The sequence below is a fragment of the Ischnura elegans genome, chromosome 5 (genome assembly GCF_921293095.1).
Source record: "Ischnura elegans chromosome 5, ioIscEleg1.1, whole genome shotgun sequence".
Taxonomy (NCBI): Eukaryota; Metazoa; Arthropoda; class Insecta; order Odonata; family Coenagrionidae; genus Ischnura; species Ischnura elegans.
Window position 1 is genome coordinate 16,922,520 of NC_060250.1, and position 21,048 is coordinate 16,943,567.

General features: G+C 38.4%; 1 protein-coding gene across 1 annotated transcript in view; it reads left to right on the plus strand.

The window, feature by feature from the left end:
• LOC124158539 (alkaline phosphatase, tissue-nonspecific isozyme-like) overlaps window positions 1–21,048 on the plus strand; it is a 271,518-nt gene that overhangs the window by 246,278 nt on the left and 4,192 nt on the right. The window contains exons 5-7 of the mRNA XM_046533673.1: window positions 10–223; window positions 7,262–7,402; window positions 8,968–9,162. Of these exons, the coding sequence (XP_046389629.1) occupies window positions 10–223; window positions 7,262–7,402; window positions 8,968–9,162 (550 nt within the window). The remainder of the gene's footprint in view (window positions 1–9; window positions 224–7,261; window positions 7,403–8,967; window positions 9,163–21,048) is intronic.

The window sequence follows — 21,048 nt, forward strand, 5'->3', positions numbered from 1 at the left end:
GGTTTATAGGTGGTGCTGGGCGGTGGGAGGCGTCATTTGCTGCCGAAGGTGGCTCAGGACCCGGAGACGGGCAGCGAGGCGGAGGAGGGTCGACGTCTGGACGGCAGGAACCTGGTCGAGGACTGGCTGAGGGACAAGCGGACGCGAGGACTGAGGGGACACTACGTGTGGAACAAGGGACAGTTCGAAGCCGTCAACCCCAAGTACATCGACCACCTGCTCGGTAAAGTGGACTCGTAACGCATTATACCCTAGCAATTTCATTGTACCTACTCACACAGGATATACTGCTATTTCCTCAAGAATTGAATTATAAAGCAAAGAATGAATGAATATTTTAAATATTCTCTAGGTAAAACCTATGAGAGCGAAAAATATAAAATACAGGAAATATTCTAGTCTTTATAAAAGGTAATTTGTGTTGGAAAATATGAATACATAAATTTGGTAATGTATATATTACATATGTATTAGTGATACTGGGTGTATCGATACTATCGATTGTTAATTGTCGGAACGGTTTGGTTGGTAACCAAAATAAATAAGTTGGTGTTCTCGAAGTTTGACTGTTTCTCTTTTCCGCTTGTGTCACGTCGATGAACGCAAAGTCACGCAGTCTATATAAAAAAATCATTCAACAATTTGACAAAAATATGGCGTTATGGAGATTGTATGGAGATAACAAGCAGTACATATTTTGACAAAAAATGTAAAATGTCTTTGCAATGAGATTAATGAAGTACTATCTGCAGTTTAAAACATTTTTATAAAATAGTATTTGATTATTATAAAATCATTTTCAAAATTATTTCTTGTTTAAAAAAAAAACTGGGATTTATTTTTCTTTTCTTTTTTTTTAATCGTCGCATTCGCTAATGTGTTCGTTGACGGTGTGTAGTTTGGGCGAAAAAAGAGAACTCAAATCTTACATCTCGACAGTTTAACAATAATAGGTTTTCATAAAATGTAGAGATATTAATAAATTGCAGTTTAGCAAATTTTTATGGAATGGAATTTGACGATCATTAATTAATTTTATTTGTCAATATATTTTTCATACAAGCTGGTAGTTAATTTTCTATTCATTTTCTTTTTTTGTTATTTGTGGAATCCGCCATTGTGTTCCTTGACGTTATAAAGTGTGGTGTGAGTGAAAAAGGAAACTTTAACCTAACAACTTGACAATTAAATAATAATCGGGTTGCATAAAATGTAGTCATTAATGAAGAGTACTTGGATGAGGACCAATTTGGATTCAGAAAAAACAAAGGCACAAGGGAAGCAATATTGGCCCTAAGACTGCTCATAGAGAAGAGAATGGAAAAGAACAAGCCAACATTCGTTGCGTTTGTGGACTTAGAGAAAGCATTTGACGACGTGGATTGGAGCACAATGCTTGGAATCCTAAAGGAAATTGGGGTTCTTTATAATGACAGAAGAATCATCCACAGTTTATACAAAAACCAAGTAGCGGTGATAAAATCAGGGCCCAGCTGTGAAGAAGCAAGAATTAGGAAAGGAGTGCGACAAGGCTGTACATTGTCACCCGTAATTTTCAACGTTTACATTGAGAAAGCCATTAATGAAATCAAAGAAAAGGAATTGGGAGTGAATATCCATGGAGAAAAAATTAGCATGCTAAGATTTGCCGATGACATAGCCGTTATAGCAGAAACAGAGAAGGATTTGAAAAATATTCTGGCTAATATGGGTAGGGTAATGAGTAGATATCAACTGAAAATAAGCACGAAGAAAACCAAGATCTTAGTATGCAGCAGAAGAGAAGAAGTCAAGACCAACATTAAAATAGGGAGGCAAAAACTGATAGAGGTGGATGAATTCTGTTATTTGGGAAGCAAGATAACTAGTGACGGGAGAAGCAAGAAAGAAACTATCAGCAGAATAGCCCAGGCGAAGAGAGCATTCCACCAAAAGAGAGACCTGCTTACAGCGGGAAACTTAAATATGGAAGTAAAGAAACAATTCATAAGAACCTTTCATCTGGAGTATGCTCCTATACGGAAGTGAGGCATGGACAATGACCGCAGCGGAGAAAGCAAGGATAGAGGCCTTTGAAATGTGGTGCTACAGAAGAATGATGAAAATCAAATGGATTGACCGAGTTAGTAACGAGGAAGTGCTAAGAAGGGTAGGAGAGAAGAGAAGCCTCATGAAAATCTTAATAAGAAGACGGAACAACCTTATAGGCCACATCTTGAGACATGATGGCCTGATGAAGACAATCGTCGAAGGGCAAGTGGAAGGCAAGAATGGAAAAGGAAGACCTCGGACAAAATATATGGAACAAGTAAAGAGAGATGTGAAAGAGAAGAATTACGTAGGTGTGAAAAGATTAGCTGATAAGAGAACTGAGTGGAGAGCTGCGTCAAACCAATCCTAGGATTATTGACCAGTGATGATGATGATGATGATGATAATAAATTGGAGCTAAAAATCTTTTTTTAAATGAGATTCGACCAAAGTTAAATAATTTTTTTCTTTTCAATATTTTTTTATAATTTTTAAAAACCAAATAAGATTTATTTTTTCAGCTACTTATCAATTATCTTTTTATTTTTCGAGTATGCAAATTCGGAATTCATATATTTTCATATCAATAAATTGTATTTAAATATTCAATATCTCTTCATGATTTTTCAAATACGAAACCGGTACTTCTCTCTCTCTAGTCTCTGGGAAGAATCACACTATGTGCCAGTCGTATTTTGCCTTTTTTTATTTTCCACGGCTGAAATTCTGCTACGTAACTCCGGAACCAGATCCGATGTCTTCCGCGACTTTGGATCCGATGTATCCGATGAAGGGCAATATCCGCGGATATTTGGATCCGATCCGACCATCCCTAGTTATATGTTTAATATGCAAATTCGGAATTCACGATATTTTCACGTATATTTTTTCTCCTGCGTGGTGCACACTACAGGTGGTCTTAGCTCTGCAAGGGGGATGGGTTTCGCTTGGGGATCGCTTCGAAGAAGAGGATGGACTCGATAGCAGAAGGCGGGGGCGGTCGTGGAATAACAGTGTCCCAAGTTGAGCGGAGGTAAACACTCCCGCATCGATTGAGCCTTAGCAAAACAAGGGACGTCTTTGGCGGCCAATGCGAGCGAGACGACGGACGCCCCTTCGCAAATGGAAGCAAGCGGGCCGGACCAACCACACCACACGCAACTATTTTCGGAGTGAATGAGGTATACTCGGATTTTCAGCGGAGTGAGAGCGTCCATTTTCTCCGAAGTGTCGAGGTCAAACAAAATGGACACACTCGCCCTGATGAAAACCCGAGAAAAACCTTGTTCAGTGTATTCACAGGGAAATCACAGGTCTTTCTATTTCCGGAGTGCCTCTCGACTCTTTTGAAAGATTAAGGCCTGGTTACGCGATATATTAACAGTACTCATCAATCCCAATCGTCCAATCTTTTTCTCACGGCATAGTAGGTAACTTCTCTAACTAGGTCTCGGGTGAGTAACTCCCGCATCTCCATCGACGTTTCGATTAACAACTCGATTATCATCATCAGGACAGCAGTAGCGGATACAAAAAAACTCAAGGCGGGGGGTGCGCAGAGGATACCTTGAGTCACCTCCTTTACTTTTATTGTAATAAAAAATAATCAAGTCACATGCAAAGATTAAGAAGGTTTTAATTAAATTGATTATATAGAAATACAAGACAATGCCATTTTATGATATAAAAAACTTAAAATTGTGGTTCTTCAATGTTTGGTGATAAAGGCGGCCCCACAAGGGGGGGTGAGGGTCGCGTGCTCCCCATCTGTATCCACTACTGTAGGACAGTCGTTTTAAGAAAAAGAGATGTTATCCCTTGCTAATCAAGGAAGCCATGCAAATAATCAAGACTCTGAACAACATGAACACAGATGACGGCTACCCTCTCCATAGCCCGTGAAAGAGGGTCCTACGAGAAAGAAACGAAACATCAAATCATCCTCAGGCGTGAAGGAGCTGGCGCCAACATGCTCTAAAAGTCAAATGGAAAAAACCTCATCCCGGCCCTCGACCTGAGGACGCTGGTTGAATTCCGGCGAAAGCCGTAACCAACGACTACCACGCGTTGAAACCCAGAAGCCATGGAGACATCTGCAAACCGACGATGTGGAAAACTACGTGTAATGCTCAGGACATCCATAAGGGTATGATTACAGAGTTAGTAGTCGTAATGTCGACTTATATGCAGCTATTAACCCGGTGGGAGGCCTCAGAAAAACTCACGCAACTCGTGGATCTCTCCATTTTCCGGGTTTTCGTCACGTTTCGTTGTCAGAAGTGACGACAGTTCCACCAGGACCTAAAGACGCCTGGTGGAATCCTGGCGTCACTTCTGACAACGAAACGCGGCGAAAACCCGGAAAATGGAGAGATCCACGAATTCTGAACGCCACGGAAGGCTCCGAGACAAGCTCACGCAATCGCTACGCAAGGACAGCACTAGATCTTCCTTCGCTCTCCATCACATTGAAATTTTCGTGGTGATTAAAGTGTTACTCTGGTCAACATTTACTGCACCTAAAATTAGAATTGTTTAATTCAGTAATTTATTGTGGGCAAGTAATTTTTTTTATTTCATTTACATCTACGTGGCTAAACACTCATAAAAACCTTTTGCCCCCTCATACCCGCAAACAACTTGTATCCTCGCTAATATTTCCCCATATTGATTACTGCTGTCTTGTATTTTCTGTTACAATTATTATATCATTCATGGAATGTATATAATTTTTATGTGTACTCGAGCTCTGATACTAATGTACACCTTTTTATGTTCTTAGCGGACCAAGAGTCCAAGAACAATTAACATTTCTTTATTACGTACTACCCCGCAAGCCCTCCTTAATAGGCGTGTGGCGGGAGATGTTAGGAGACAAGCCGTAGGCATATACATATGAAGGAGGTGCTTTAACGAAGTTCCTCCTAGCATTTATTTAAGTCCCTTTTTTTTCGGGGAAATTCCCATACCTATCCACTCGGCAAAATATCCCTTTTAATTTATCGTTTCTGTTTGATCTGGATGTACAGTACAATTTATATTATGATGCTCTCCGTGTCGCTCTGAAAAAAATATATATAGTCTATTGATCAACCAATCTAAAACTAAATTTATATAAAAATCCTTTGAAATACAGGTAAATTTTTACCTGGATTCACTCGGTACATCCTGAAAATTTTCAGATAATTTCGCAATGTATCAAACAACATGTACCTGGCGAAGAAAAGACTAAATGCCACTGATTGCGGAGCATTATTCCTAAAAAATGTACCCCAACCGCCTTAATCCTTCAGAATATACACGTTACTACCAGTTCAATAAATAAATGCATTTCAAAAATAAATTTTACTTCCGAGAAATAACCGAAGTAAAACACTCAGATATGAAGAGAACTGGTAGATACAACAAAATCTGCGTGCCATCTCCCATCAGATGCAATACCGTTCCTCTGCTGTTTTTTCAAAGTTAGTTAATAATAGTAGGGCAAAATCGCGAGCGACCAACTTCATTTTTTATTGCATCTGCATTTTAAACTCGTCTGCAAAAGATTCCATTGAAACACACTCACACTAAACATTTCACCAATAGGTTCGGTGATTCAAGGAAATTTTGCCACAAAAAAATAAATTCCACTCCGCACACTTTGTGTCTTGTGAAATGTAAAAATCAAGCCACAAAGCAAATTTAATATAAAAGCCACCATGCCTGCATTTCGGAATACAATTTTTTCATCGCCGCACAAAGAGGCAACATGAAGGCACAGTAATAGAAAAAATACACGTAATATGGGTCCCTTTAAATCAAACTTTGAATGAGATTATATTATCACTAAATGGCCATCCACCACTCTTTAACGCGAGCAGATGAAACATTTTATCTTTCTTCTCAAAACACAGAATGCATCCTGTGTTTTGCATACTTCTATTTTTGCATTAGTGTTTAGCCCAATTTCACAAATGCCTGACATTGTTTATTTACGCATTATCGAACTAAAACTGTATTATCCGCCATCATAAAGTTTTCCTGTACGTGCTTAATGGCCTGAACTGCGGGTGCGTCTCTTCGCATGGCTGATTACTACAAATGATTTTTTCCTTTCAACTCATAGTAACGCTGAATGAATAATTAATGACACAACGACTAGGTCCTCTAATTCCCAGCAGAACTGGAATTCAGTTGGTGACACCTAAAATTTTCATTTATGCAGGATGCATACATTTATTTTATAAATATATTTCAGTTGATTTTTGAATCAATATAATAATAATAATGAAGAGCAATGATATATTTTTATTTATCATTTGATAATTCAATTTATCATTTAATTTTTGATTTGATAATTCGTGCTATTCGATACATGATGTTTCATCACTATAAAATCGGGGAAAAAGCTTTTGCGGAAAGGTTTACGTCATTGAAAATAATTATATGCACACAATGATTGGATAAAAAGCTGATTATGCGAGTAAATATCTTAATTATGCACTTTACAGCAGAATTACCGTGCCAACCTCTGCTAGAATTAATATAAAAATTACAGGGACAGTGAATTTTTATGGAGTCAGGCTTTTGGTAAATTTATAGAGCATATTTCAATTTTAGGTCTCCCAGTTACAATTAATTCCAGCTTAATTATAGTCATGAATTAATATATAATACACCTGCATAAAACAGAAATGAGTCCATGAATAACCTTGTGTCATTCCACGCTAACTCGTATTGGATGTAACGATTTACTTCTCAGATTTTGATGAAAAGCGGTACAAAATTTTGCCTCCTTAAATAAAATACCATTTCAAGTGCTTTGCGGCAATCGAATAAAGTAAAAATGTATATAATTTCAATATAACATTTCTTTGCGAACAAGAAATTTTTGACGCTGTATTTTTGGAGAATCAATTGACGCAAACACTACTTGAGGGCTTACTTTTATACTAACTTAACTTTTAGATTCTTTCTTGCTAACTTTATGTTAACTCTTTGAAAAAATATGAAAATGTTTGCAATTTTTAAAAGTTTTTTTTGTCTACGTTTATTGTTAAAAATGAAGAATGTATGTATCCACGTGTAGTATATCAATTTGAAATACTTTTTCATTTACTATCAGTAACACTGTTTTGTAAAAATTTGAGTGGGTGGCTTTATATTTAAGAAAGAATTTTTTCATTCTTTATGTGCAATTACTGCTTGTAGTGTATTTGCATACAATAAAGCGAAATTTTACTTGCAGGCCTCTTCGCGTACTCTCACATGGATTTCGAGGCAGATCGAGATACGAGCGCGGAAGGCGACCCCTCCCTGGCGGAGATGACCAAGAAGGCCATCCAAATACTGCAGAAGAACCCACACGGCTTCTTCCTGTTCGTCGAAGGTGAGAAAGAAATGTGAAAGTATTCCCATTCTTGAGCCAAAAATGTTAAGCTGCAGCTAACATCAGCTACCAAGAGCTATCCATCAGATAATAACGCTACAAACGTTGGAGTCACAAATTATTTTGGCTCGTTTACTCATTGAGCTCACCCCGAAATGAGACCCAGGCATGTAAATTTCATACTATTAGGGTATAGGGCTGTCTGAAGGGTTTAAACGTGGTATTTTCTATGCTATGTTGGGTAATATCATTTCACCGAATTTTCCCCGATGATCACCAAATTTATAAGGTATTTATCACTTAATTTACATTTTAAGCAACGGGAAATTGCGCAGGGATTACAGTTGAAATTTAATAAACGCAAACATACAGTTGCAATTTAATGTTTTCAATGCAAATCAAACAAATAAGCAATGCATAAGGTGGCCGATAAAAATATTTATGGTGGACGAACAAATTTAAATATCTATAAATATCTACTAAAAAAGTAATCTATCGATCAAGGTAAGTTAAGATTGTGAATTTTGCTTATAGTTCCGAGCTATCTCACCCCCCAACTCGAAATTCCCCATCCAATTCACAAAAAGGCCCACCCCCTTCCATTCTATCGAAAAATTCTTTTTCTCTGAACCCCTTCATTTCCGGTTACTATCGGTTAGATTAAAATTTAATCGCTACGATGGATACCATTTACACGCCCATTGGAGGAGATTGCTTTAACGGGCCAATGGGAGAGCAGCAACTAGAACTGGCAGCTGAGGTGCCCTATATAATGAGCGCGAAAGCAGTAAACCGGCGTCTCCGACCTGAAGACGCTGGTAGGTAGTAGTGCAAGCGAAACTGTTGCCATTGTCACAGCAACCAACGTGGTAGTAACTGGAAATGAAGAAGTTCAACGCACAACGCTGAAATCTCCGTTCTCTAATCCTATTCTCTTCCTCCCTCTCCCTCGCTTACCCAACAGCTTACAACGTTCTTCTCTGTAACAATGCTCTCCATACCCCTTCCCCGCACAGTACTTGTTCCATCTAAACCTTCTGGTTCCTCCGTATCTCATCTAGAAGCTCATTTTCATTCCAAAATGTAAATATATTTACCCACAGATATGAAGTACATTGTTTCGATTAATAGATCCTGGTAGGAAAATATTTGTAATTACTCTGATCGATGTTTACATAGCTTCCGAATCAGATCCCCTCCTGCTAGTAGTAAACGAAAATGTAGAAAGTAAGGTACCCATAGAAGATTATGTAACTCATACAAAAAATAAAGTTTATAGCACCTTAATCACTAGAAAAAAGGAAGCATCTAAAAATAACTTCTTTTGTCGAAAAATCTAGGCTCTCTGAGCCCTCTTATGGAGTGAGTTCTTCACCGTCGGCAGAGCGTGAAGTCTCCAAAAGTTGTTTTGTTCAATGCTTTCAATGTTCAAGGGATTCGCAAGAGTAATTCTTTTCAAGTGCATCCGGGAAGAACGTATTTCTCCCTCTTCAAAGGGTTTCCTCCTTCTCCTAATTGACGGTGGGACAACGGGTGCTAATTCGCCCTCTTGTCTTCATTTCCAGGCGGTCGAATCGACCACGCGCACCACTACAACAACGCGTACCGCGCCCTCCAGGAGACGCTGGCCCTGGAGGCGGCCCTGGAAGCGGCCCTGCCGCTCCTGGACCCTGAGCGGACGCTGGTCGTGCTCACTGCCGATCACTCGCACGTGCTCACCCTCGGAGGCACGGGCACGAAAAGAGGAAACCCGATCCTCGGTGAGTTGTGACCTCTCTTCAATCAGATCTCTCTCGTGTGACTCTACCGTTCAAAACAAATAGTTTTCTCTCATGAAATTCAACATGAATAAAAGATAAAGTTTCCGGGGTAATTCGGTGGAAATCTTCGATACCCTAAAATCCAATTCAGAAATCAAACCCCTTCGGTGGAAATCTGTAACATAATTAATTAACCCGTCAGCGCCCAAAGTTTTTTTTTAATCACGCACATTTCACTTTTATAAAATATGATACATATTAGCTCAATACAATGAGCACTATTCAAACTGAGTGAATAATAGAGGAAACCTTCTACTAAGTATGTGCACAGAAATGTACGCTAAAATTCACATATTAAATGCATAGCGGGAGTATTGGCTCGGCACTGCATTGGGTGCCATATGGCACCCATGGGCGTTGACGGGAACACTTGCCTTATTCCACACCTCATCATGTCTACTGACCAATGGTTTCAGCAAATAATGCAATTTTTAAGGTAAAAATTACATAATTTGCTGAAACCTAGGTTGGTAGAAACAAAGAAGTATGAAAATAGAAAATCGCTTTTATTATTTTGAATATCAAAAGAAATACTTTTCCCTCCTGAAGTTCGAAGTAATTACTTTTCCCTTACGAATTCCAAAGCAAATACTTTTTCATAAAGTTAAAAAAAAAAATGCTTTTGCCTCATGAAGTTCAAAACAAATACCTCTCCCTCTTGACGTTTAAACCCACTACTTAAATTTGACCCTTTAAGTCATAAAATACAATCGTGTTCAATGACTTAAGGACTCAACTTACGCATTTAGTGAGAGCCCTTACGATTAAGTTAGTGACTCATGAATTCCACACACCCATAAACCTTGGCATATTAGCATAGAGGAAAATAGTGGAGTCTATGACAAAAGCGGATAAAATACCATGTAATTACCCTAATTGATTCCCAAAATTGGAAAACCACCGAATTTTTCACTTTTTGTTGTCATATTACGCTGCCTTTAAAATGCATAAAAAAGTTAATTCATCAGCCGTTACACTAACATCCAAATGCTCAGAATTCCGGAGGAAAAACATTATTTCATTCACGAGGGAATTTTTCATGGGTACAAAATCACTTCTCTATGCAGTGAATCACCACAGTAAATTTTCCAGGAATCCAAAGTTTGGATTGAAAACTTTTAACTCGCTTAAGCCCATCAGCTGAGGCCAGGGAAGGCGGAGAATTACCGAGGACAAATATTCTAGGCCACTAAATTACACCTCTTGGCATTTTTCCACGTTAACGTTATGCAGCATGAGAATTCCGGCTCGCATTAAAAAAACTTCTATCCTGTTACATGTTGCCATAAACTCATGTATTTTCACATATATATTAACATGGGGGTAGCATAGCTTATTTTCCAGCCGGGGAAGGGAAAACTTGCTAGAACTCTAATCCCAGAGAAGCCACAATCGCACCCTTAGTTTTACATAATTCATCGACGTAAAGCCTGTGCCAGCGACAGCGTAGTCATTCTAATGGCTGTTTTTCCATAACTTTTTGCACTTGAATACAGCAATTTGGATTACTCACACAGAGAGAAACCTGGAGTATGGACCGGGAAATATCTTCAAAAATGGTATTATTTATTTCATGGACCAATTTTCCAAATCGATATCTGGAAAAATTAAAACAAAAGCATAAGTTCTCTATGATTTAGGTATGAGGAAGACTAATTTCGTCTTTATTTGTAAAATCGATGAATTTTTCCTCTGAGCAGAGATGGAGAGACATCAATTACCAAGGGATTTCTTCCGTATCCGAAAATTTTACGCGTCGGGGTTTCAACAGGCTTTTTACGTCTCAAAAGACGGCACTTCATGAAGCACTGGCTAATTTGCCGTGGAAATGAATTAATGGAGAGTAAATCCTGAAAAAAAGATTGAATGACTTCGCAATCCAACCCTGTGAACACTTGGAAGACCGATGAATATAAATGCTCAATAGATATTATCAAAAATAAGAATTAAAGCCGTCTGCCGGCATGGTATAATGAATTTAAATAGCAATGCTACGATACATAGGCGGAATAACTTAATAAACGATTTCAATTTTTCCTGGTGAATACTTCTGACGAATATTTCTCGGGTTCTCAGTCAAGTTAATGCTTTTATATAAGCCGACGTTTCGGGAGACGACTTGTCTCCCATCCTCAAGGCCGTGTTGTGTTGTTGTTGTGTGAATTTGGACTTCCATGAAGTAACACAGCCTTTAGGATGGGAGACAAGTCGTCTCCCGAAACGTCGGCTTATATAAAAGCATTAACCTGACTGCAAAACCCGAGAAATATTCGTCAGATGGAATAACTTAGTTGTTAATTTACACTTAATTTAATTCCAACAAAGATTTCGTAATACCATGCCATCATTAGGGTACAATCAGCTGAGTGACTAAAACTTACATACATACACAGGCAGTATAATGGTAAAAATATGAAAAAAAACAACGACGAAAAACGAGCGCGGATGTTTGAGTAAGGGTAGCCTTAGGAACGTGTGCGTCAGGAATGTAAAGATATTGGACGGAGAGGTTTAGGTTGAGAATCACAGAAGGATATCGTGGTAAAATTAAAGGCACATGAATGGAAAGGGAGCATGTGTAATCACAATGCTTATGAGAGAACTTCACCGTTTCAAATGCAGTTGACACCCGCTTCACGATAGGTTCGACATAAGAAGGATTCGGCATGCGATCTGGACAAATTATTCACATCCACATTATGCCCTTCGAGCCACCTCTAGGGGTGTTCGGCTGGGGGTGACCAATCATCGGCAAGCAACAGGATCTCTACAAGCACACCACACGATCTTGCAAATAATACACATGATAACAAAAATACTTGCAGAGCGATGCGAGGTACGATCGTAGTTGGACCCCCTGGTCGGCGCACGGGAAAGTTTTTGGCAAATATATAAAATTGCTGAAAAATGCAATTTTAATACAGAATTTTAGTTTTAGTTATAATAAAAAAAAATCGCTAAAAAAACAATTAATTTGCCTTCGCTTTTGGACGATTGTCATCATCCACTTCATGATCTCTGTCCCAAGGGGTATAAACTTCGATGATGTCGTTCTTGGGTCTCTTGCTTAATTTCATCTGCTTTCCACACTTAGGACATTCATAACTTGATGCAATGAAACCTTCTTTCGTACATTAATCTAATAAATACTTTCGACCGTAAACAGGCAACAATGTGAAATATCCGGTAGAATATTTCACCTCTTTAAAAAAAAAATTATCCAAATTCTTCTTATAATCCACAGATTCCACTGAAGTCATGATCGAACCTTTTATAATATGGGTTACTTTGATAAATCCGGGATGATGGGCTTGAACAGGTGCAGACGCCATGAATCTTGAAAGCGGAAATGAAGTAACGATAACGCGGGTGATCTGAAGCTTTAAAATTAGCCAATCACAGAGAAGAAACCTATCCAGAAAAAAGCTCTAGACACCGCCGCCAATCCGCCAATTGTCGAATAAGGGGTTCCAACTGCGATTCACCCAAGAAAATCTTGCCAAAAGTTTCATAGTTAATTCGTTCAAGGTTAGGAAATACTGGAAAAATATAAACATGCGATGAGTTAGCGATTGAAACCATTAGTTTTAGTAATTGAGACACCGTTGCTATCCTTAGCAGTGCGTGGAAAGAATGAAATTTTAAGTTTGTTTTGCAGTCTGTTTCCTTCATTTCCTTTTCGTGACCACTTGAACCATAGTACGAGGGTAAAAGAAGGATATTTTTCATGTCTTCTGCCAAAAAAAATTATCTGAATTTACTAAGTAAACTCAGCCTTTACTTTGCTTTTCGCTCCTGTAAAGATTTCCGTCCGAAATCACCCTGTGTATTGGAAACGCTACATTTAATTACGCGAGCACTTATTAAAGTTTCACAAATATGTTATTCCAATCGCACAATACGTCATCAATCATTTATTCATCAATGAGTAATCACATTATTTATTACTATAATTAATAATAAAAATGAATTTAATAAATAATTATAATTGAATAATAGGTAATAAAGGGCGTGGATATAAAAGATGGGGCCAACCCTATCCCCAAGAAATGAGGAAAGCTGGGAGTGTACGTTAAAAACCGTGCAAGAGTGAAGAATATGAGTTGAGCGAAAGGGGAGAAATAGAAGTGGGATTATAGGCAGAATGGAAGGGAAGAAGTTAACATTTGGATTTGATAGAGTTTCAAAATGGGAACGGGGAAATGCCGGAGAAATTCCATAATATTGCACTAAATATATCCGATAGAATACCTTTACAATAGCAATAGACCTTTCAGAAAAAAACTGTCATAAAACAATGGAGGTCATAGGAGAGGAAAAGAAAAATGGCTATCCGAAAATTCAGAGCACTTTTCAATCGTCACCATATCATCGCCTAAATGGATGGAAGTAACTGCTACTCACGTCAGAATCACTCAAGACCGCTATCCTTTCGCACCATATAAAACTCATGCCCTTTATCTTGAATTGGTCTGGCAGCGATCAATAGTAGGCTAAAGCATTCTCCGGCAAGATATCCTCGAAAATAAGTCGTCGATTTAAAGTTAGACAAGGATGCTATGACCCAAAACCCAATATCAAGCATCAAAAAAACTAAAATTATTGGAATATTCCGGTTGAGCGCTGCAGATTCATCGTAAGAGTCAAAAGGACCCTAGGCAACGTTCGACAATAATACCCACTTTCCAGGCTTAGAGGCTCTCCGTTAACTTTTCCGCTTGCATAAACATATCGTGTGCTTATTTCCCGTTTAAATTGAAGGGAATACCTATCAGGCACAAATAACAAAAAAGCATCTTATCCATGAAAAATTAGCACCCAACACCCCGAGGACAACCAGTATCGAGAGAAAAATAAGTTTTTACTCACGGAAATATATTTCTGTTGGAAATTCCCATGGTTCCTCTTTCATGAGAATCAGGAGCGAATTTTCGTCGCCCTGCTTCTTCCGAATGGCACCGGGTATTCTAAGCATACAAATCACCGTCGAATATGAAAGAGATATCTGAAAATAAATAGTTACATTTCTTTTTAGTTTTACCGAATTTTTTTATTAATTTTAAACTATTGGTAGCAACGGCGACAATCAGCTTCTGCATGACAGTTTCATGTTTCATTTACGTAATAATAAAATCTTATGATTTTCCTATCTTCTACATCAACTCCAACTAAGCATGCCAATTTTATGACTCGAAATAAATTATATAACATATTTATCATCTAATTAAAAATAATAGAACTTACCTCCTACATCATTTGTTGCAGTAAATTCCAATTTACATCCGCGAAACTGCACTCAAAGAATGAAAATGAAACCGCCCGAACCAGCAGTCACTGAAATCGGCGGAACACGATGTTTTCTAGCTTCCCTCTAAGCCGATGAATTCCTTATCTAACTTATACAGGCAGAGGACCAAAGGACACCTCCAAAAAAAAAAAAACAGGCTCCACTGGTTGAAAAACCTTTACTTCAGACTTTAACCTAGAGCAGAACCCCGGACCCCAGTTTGGAAGTAACTTTCTCTGTCCACTTAGACATAACCCAGTACACATTGACGAACACGACAGAAAGCGTACCAGAAATGGCACCCAAATTATCTTCTCCTATCAGCCACAATACATGATAGCACTGCACAATGGTCCATCGCACGGTAAACACACTATCACAACTATCAGTGTTGTAGTTTTGACTCGATGCAACCTCGAGGCATATTATCGCCGAGATTATCCATTGCCTGCCTTCTAAAAGCACTGAATTTCACAATAATTTATCCGTCATGAAAACAGGTTTCAGTCCATTTCAGTGAAATGGTGCTCTTGAAAATTTGCACAAAGAACTAATGACAATCGTAGCACAAATGTGACATCAGAAATCTTCTTGCCTGTAGACACCGGCAACGTTTTTACTGCTTACTCCTACACAGCGATAACTTTTCCCTTGAAAAACAAAAGCTGTAACTTAGTGGATCCCTTGATCAAGGCTGCCTTATCAGCCTCATGGTAGCAGTATCAGTAAACAGACCGCCACTGAACACCGATGCAATGCGGTTGCTCTCCTATCCTCGACTAACTCAGTGATTAGTCTCCTCGAGGTTCTCACCAAGGCATGAGCGAGCCGTTGAGTCACTGAGCAGAACCGAATGCCAGCTGAGTTCCTCCGCGGCGTCAAACGTGGCCCTGTTGACGAGAAGACGGAAGACAACACGCCATGCAAGCGTAGGGATAGAGAGCGGAGGGATTATTGAGCTGCGTGCATATACCTCCCTACCACCTCCAGTCAATGCCGCCGAAGTCAAACCGTCCGCGGTGCCCTTGTAAAAGTGCACGGGCCAATTATACTTCTTTTTCCTCCATTCGATTTTTCGTTGAAAGGCCGCCGCGAAGCGCGTGGCTCGCCACCTCTTCCCCCTTCTCATGCGTCAACCCCCCGCCCCGATTTTCACTCGTGCCACTGCCAGAGAGCGTCTCCAGACTGCATTTCTACGCCGTGAACTTCATGTGCTCCTGCCGCACAGTGACATCTACATATACGTAATACCCTGCGAGCCACCTCTAGGGTGCATGTCTGGGGGTGACCAGTCAACAGCATTCAAAGGGAACCCCACTTGCCCACCACATGAAAATCTTACGCATAATTACAAAAAATACGTGCACATTCACGGAAAGACAAAACTTGCCAACGGTTGGTAATTCATTTTGTAAATCCATGCAAGGCTACGTCAGCGGAAAATTAAAAATATATAGTCCAAGTGATTGACGACATTTATGTCATTATTAGAGACACTGTTGCTTAATTATTTACTTCGATATTTACGTTAATTAACTTCGCAACAGTAAAAGCAAAGAATGAAATTTTAAATATCTCTGTTTTGCAGTCTATTTCCTTTAATTTCTTTTAGCGAACAGGCCGACCGCAAAACAACGGTAAACGAAGGATATTTTTCACGTCGTCCGAGAGAAAAATCTTCCCTGATTTTACTAACATAAGTAAATTCAGCCTTTATTCTGTTCTACGTTCCTGTAATTATCCCCATACTAACTCGCCTGACATACAGCAAAACGCTGCACTCTTTACCGTCACAACTCATCACGAATCTGGCCGCCCTGCGCTGTTCTTAATTGATTTCAGCTATCAGTACTACTTCATAAAGGAAACCTTGACTTACTACTGACCTTGCAAAAGACTGGTAGCGTATCTTTTTCACGTTTCTAGAGAATTCTGTTCCTAGGCACCCACAACAGTGACGATGGCATACCCACCTTCAACCCGTAACTTTAGCTGCATAATATTGCTGTGTACTGTATTTGCATTTTAAATAGAATAAATTTCGTAATAAAAAAATTATAAATATGTAAAATTACCAAATAAATTTACCCATAAATAATTTATCATGAGAATTCTTACATTATTAAAATTTTAGATGCAGGAAAATGTTATATATAAATATATTTCACACGCTCTGAAAATTTCAAGATGCTAACATAAGTTATAAGTATTGCGTCACCAAATAGACTGATCAAGTAGGACTAATGGGTAAACTTACTTTCTGGAAAACCTTAAAACGCAAGGGCAAAAAGGCCCATTTACAGGAACGCATTTACCAAAAGTCTTCCCATTACACGATTGACGAATCTTAGCTTCCTAAGTGCTCTGCTAAAAACGTCTTTTTTATTTCTGTTCCCCACTATAGGTTTGAATTTTCTCAACTCCCAGATACTTCACTCCATCTGTCGTCTTTACAGTAGCACTGTCCACAACTTATTCGTGAGGATAGTTAGAAGACCTATGCAAGAAATGTACCGCTGTGGATTTTCTCAGATTAAATTCTAATCTCCACGCTTAGTTCCACACAGGGACGTTGTTATAATCCGATTATATGATTTCAATGTCAGAGTGACCAAGTTACAATATTTTCATTCAGCCTTCATTATTTATATTATATAGGATTGTATGCACCACCAGATGGAGCAAAGAACTAACATTTTGGATAAAATAAGTTACCGCGTAAAATCCAGCAAAAGATGTAGGCACCTTTATTTTCCAAAATATCAGCCAAATTGAAGGTGCACTAAAATGAATCCCAAATCAGGTAGGCTTACAAACAAGAGCGCGTGACAACTGGGTGATCATGGTCCTTTGCTTGAGTTATCAGTGGGGAAGGGATCTTTTCTCTGCTTAGAAGGAGGATGCAGCCCTCTACTTCCACACCACATTATTCTCATGCGGATGGAGGACTTCTATATTAGCCGAAAGTACAGTGGGGTCCCGCTAATCCGAACTAATTGCGACCGAACCCTGTTCGGAATCCTTGAAAGTTCGGATCAGCTGAAATAATAGTAAAGAGATCGGTTTTAAACGGAAGAACGAGCCAAAGGCGTACGCAGTGCATAGGATCGTGTAACTGGACAAGATATGGTCTTAGTATAATGATTATAGATCACTTGGAGAGCATCTAAGCACGATTTTTACTACTTCCAATGACTAGCGTAGCTTTTGAAGGAAAAACCTCTTTTCTTTCTTTTATTGTTAGTTTCTTTTCATATCCTCATTTATGAATTCTAAAACCCGGTGGCGACCATTTCCTGCATAATTGTCGGAGCTATTTGAGCGTATTCAACCATGTGCTAATTGCATTTTCGTTCCGTGGCTTTATCACCAGTTTGTTGGCCGCTGTAGCCAAAATTCCGCCAGATGGAGGATATGATCGTTAATTTTCCGAATTCTAGTTATAATAGGCCATTAGAGCAGCCCTATACTACCTATTATGACTTCCTCTGAATGCTATTGTCTCGGGTACTGCAACTCACCTTCCACCTCATCGAATAATTCCGTTCGCCAGTTAGGCGCATTTGCGGCTTGTACCCTCTCCCGCGCGCGTCCTCTCATCGAGAATTCTCACTCATTCGGGAGGCTGTTTATTCGTGGATGCGACTGATAACTACGGTCATTAGCGCGATGAATGATATCTGAGCAGAAAGGGACAAATAGGGTAGTAGTCCCAGAGTAGCTTGCTTTAACTATAGTGCTGGGCTTGGCTACACAGAAGCTAAAAGTGCACTAAGAAATAGGGATGGGGGTTCATTACTCACCACGGCGCCTAGACGGCATGCAACACTAGGCAGCGAGAAGGCACAGACAAATGGCTTTTAGATATTTAACAAATATTTTAAGAAGTAATAAAAACTTATGTTGGATAGCCATAATTAAGATTACCATCTATTCAATTTTTCCAAAAATTTGGGGAGGGGGGGGGGGGGGGGGGGAGGAAGACGGCTGTGCCCCGTTTAATCCATCAATAAGTGAAACCATATGACTTCAGGAAATATGGCGCTATTTGGGAAGCTGGAAAAATATGCCAGTACAATCGCAGTTAAACGTTGTTCCGGGAATACATGTATCTGTATACTTTGATTTAATATAAGACACGGTCTCAGGCGTTACTTTGCGGAATTGCTTCGTCATAGAATAAAATAAAATTACTTTGTTCTATTCCACACTTCATTTTAAATAGCACGACCCGGGTTTCAGCATCTAATGCTATCATCAGGTCAATGGGTCAGGACCTGATGATATCATGAGATGATGAAACCCGGGTCGTGCTATTTAAAATGAAGTGTGGAATAGAACAAAGTAATTTTATTTTATTCTATACTTACAAGATGTTACAGAACAAGAACTCTTGTTAGATTTACTTTGAATACAAATACATGAAAATTTTCTTATCTAACTTCATTTACCGATATAGATGTTATTTAACCAATTATTTGGCTGTATTTATTGTATTTATTTGGCTGTAAATTTTTTGTACTGCTAATGACGTCTTTTTCGTCGGTAGGAGAAAGAAACAAGCCCTATTATAAGGAAACCAATCTTTCTGATCAATTAAGTCATTTGTTGCCCATAGAATTATTAAAAGATTCACTTGGCATGCCAAAATACGCATTAAATTCGATGGAAATACCCTGCGTAATTATTAAGACATTTCCATCACTTGACCTAATTGTTTCACTCATATCAGCTTCTTGTATTCCTCCAGTGATGGTAATTGCTAAAACTTGCCACTCAAATTCACGTCAAAAATAATTTTCTTTTTACTTTTTATAGAATTAACTATCTAGCCTCTTTTGGTAAGACTTATAACATCGTGCCAATTATCCTTTATTTGACTTATTTCGTCTTTTTTTGGCATCACATTTCGCCAAGTAATTTTTCTAGACATTGACCCGCTTATCTTGATAAAAAGCAATTTAGTAAACCTCCTACAATTTCAGATACAAATAATTCAGACGTTTTTTTTGCCCATGCTCTTTAAGTTGAAGTTGTTATAAAAAAAATCAGATTAGTGGAATCGAACTCTTGATTGAAATTCCGTCCGCTCCTGGTTCTATAAAAAGTACTTTATCTTATTCTGATAGCAGATTAATATGTAATCGTTGGATTTAAAGAAAGGTTTTAGCGTTTTACGACAATCTAGCTAACCTGCGAATAACACTGGCATGAGAGCTGCACTATATGGCACAGTTATGGCCAAATTTGAATTTTTGCAAAGCAAATAGATACATCTATGAGAACTATATCTAAGAAACATGAATAAGTACCTATGGAATAGTAAATTTCATTTTTTCTTGATTTGGCACTCACTGAATATTATCGGTTCGCTATTTATTCATGGAAAGCATAGTTATCTAATGAATAAAAAATATTTTAGCCCTCCAAACTCACTACGGTTGGATAGCTTTTTATGACAATTCCATCATTTTGTCATCAAAGAGAATATAGCATAAGAGCTCTCGTTGGTGCTTAAAAGTTCTCGGAATAAAATCTTGACCCACATGAATGTTACCACCACGGGCAATTTTCCTCGATGTAATATTCGATTACCATATTTGAGAATAAACGTGCCATAACATCATCACCTTACGAGAAGCCTAATTGCTGCCATTAATACTCCGTACATTTGACTATAATTAAAATATTAGTCCTATTGAATTCATCTTGGTTATGTAAATTACTTTGCCCGCTTTTTTAATATCTTCCCAAGCAGAGGCCAACTTTGCATTCAATGATCACACTTTTCGATTAGTAATAGCAATAATTTCCCAAATCATCGGTTACAAGAATGCACCGCTGAATATTTGTTTTGGGCAAGATAATGAACCAAAACACCATCTTTTCGCAATGCTACGGAGGTGATGTAGGTCACGGCAAATAGAACTGTCTTTTTACTTAGGAAATTCGTTGATTTGAACTTCCGACGAGGAAAATAAATATTTAAGGCTGTACTATAAAGAGGTGAATAACTTGAAACAGGATTAGAAATCAATAATTTTCCGCTGTTATTAAATATTATACATATATGTTTGAAGCGTTCCAGCCTCTAACATGGAAAGGCTGAATTGATTTTTAAACGTGCCGAATTTTCGACGCTTCCGTACCTAATGAGGGGTTATAAATGGCAAATAAACCGTTTTCAGAGTCATCAGCATAGAACCAACAAATCACAGGCATAACATACTCTTTAATCACATAAGTCTCTAACTATATGATCAGTGTGTCATAAATTATACATTCAAATATAAAGATTCTCATTATTTTTTTGTAAAATGACATGGTAAAGTTATTAAATAGAAGAATAGCTTTCCCTCATTTTCAATCAGTTAATATAATTCATTCCAAATTCAGATTTAATTCAATTAATGCGCGATGTAATGTGATGAAATGGGAATTCGTAGTCGTAGCCAGTTGGAAATAGTATCATTATAGGTAGCTATACACTATGTTAAATCAGAAAAGGACATTCACAGCGTTTTGCGGTACCCCCTTCT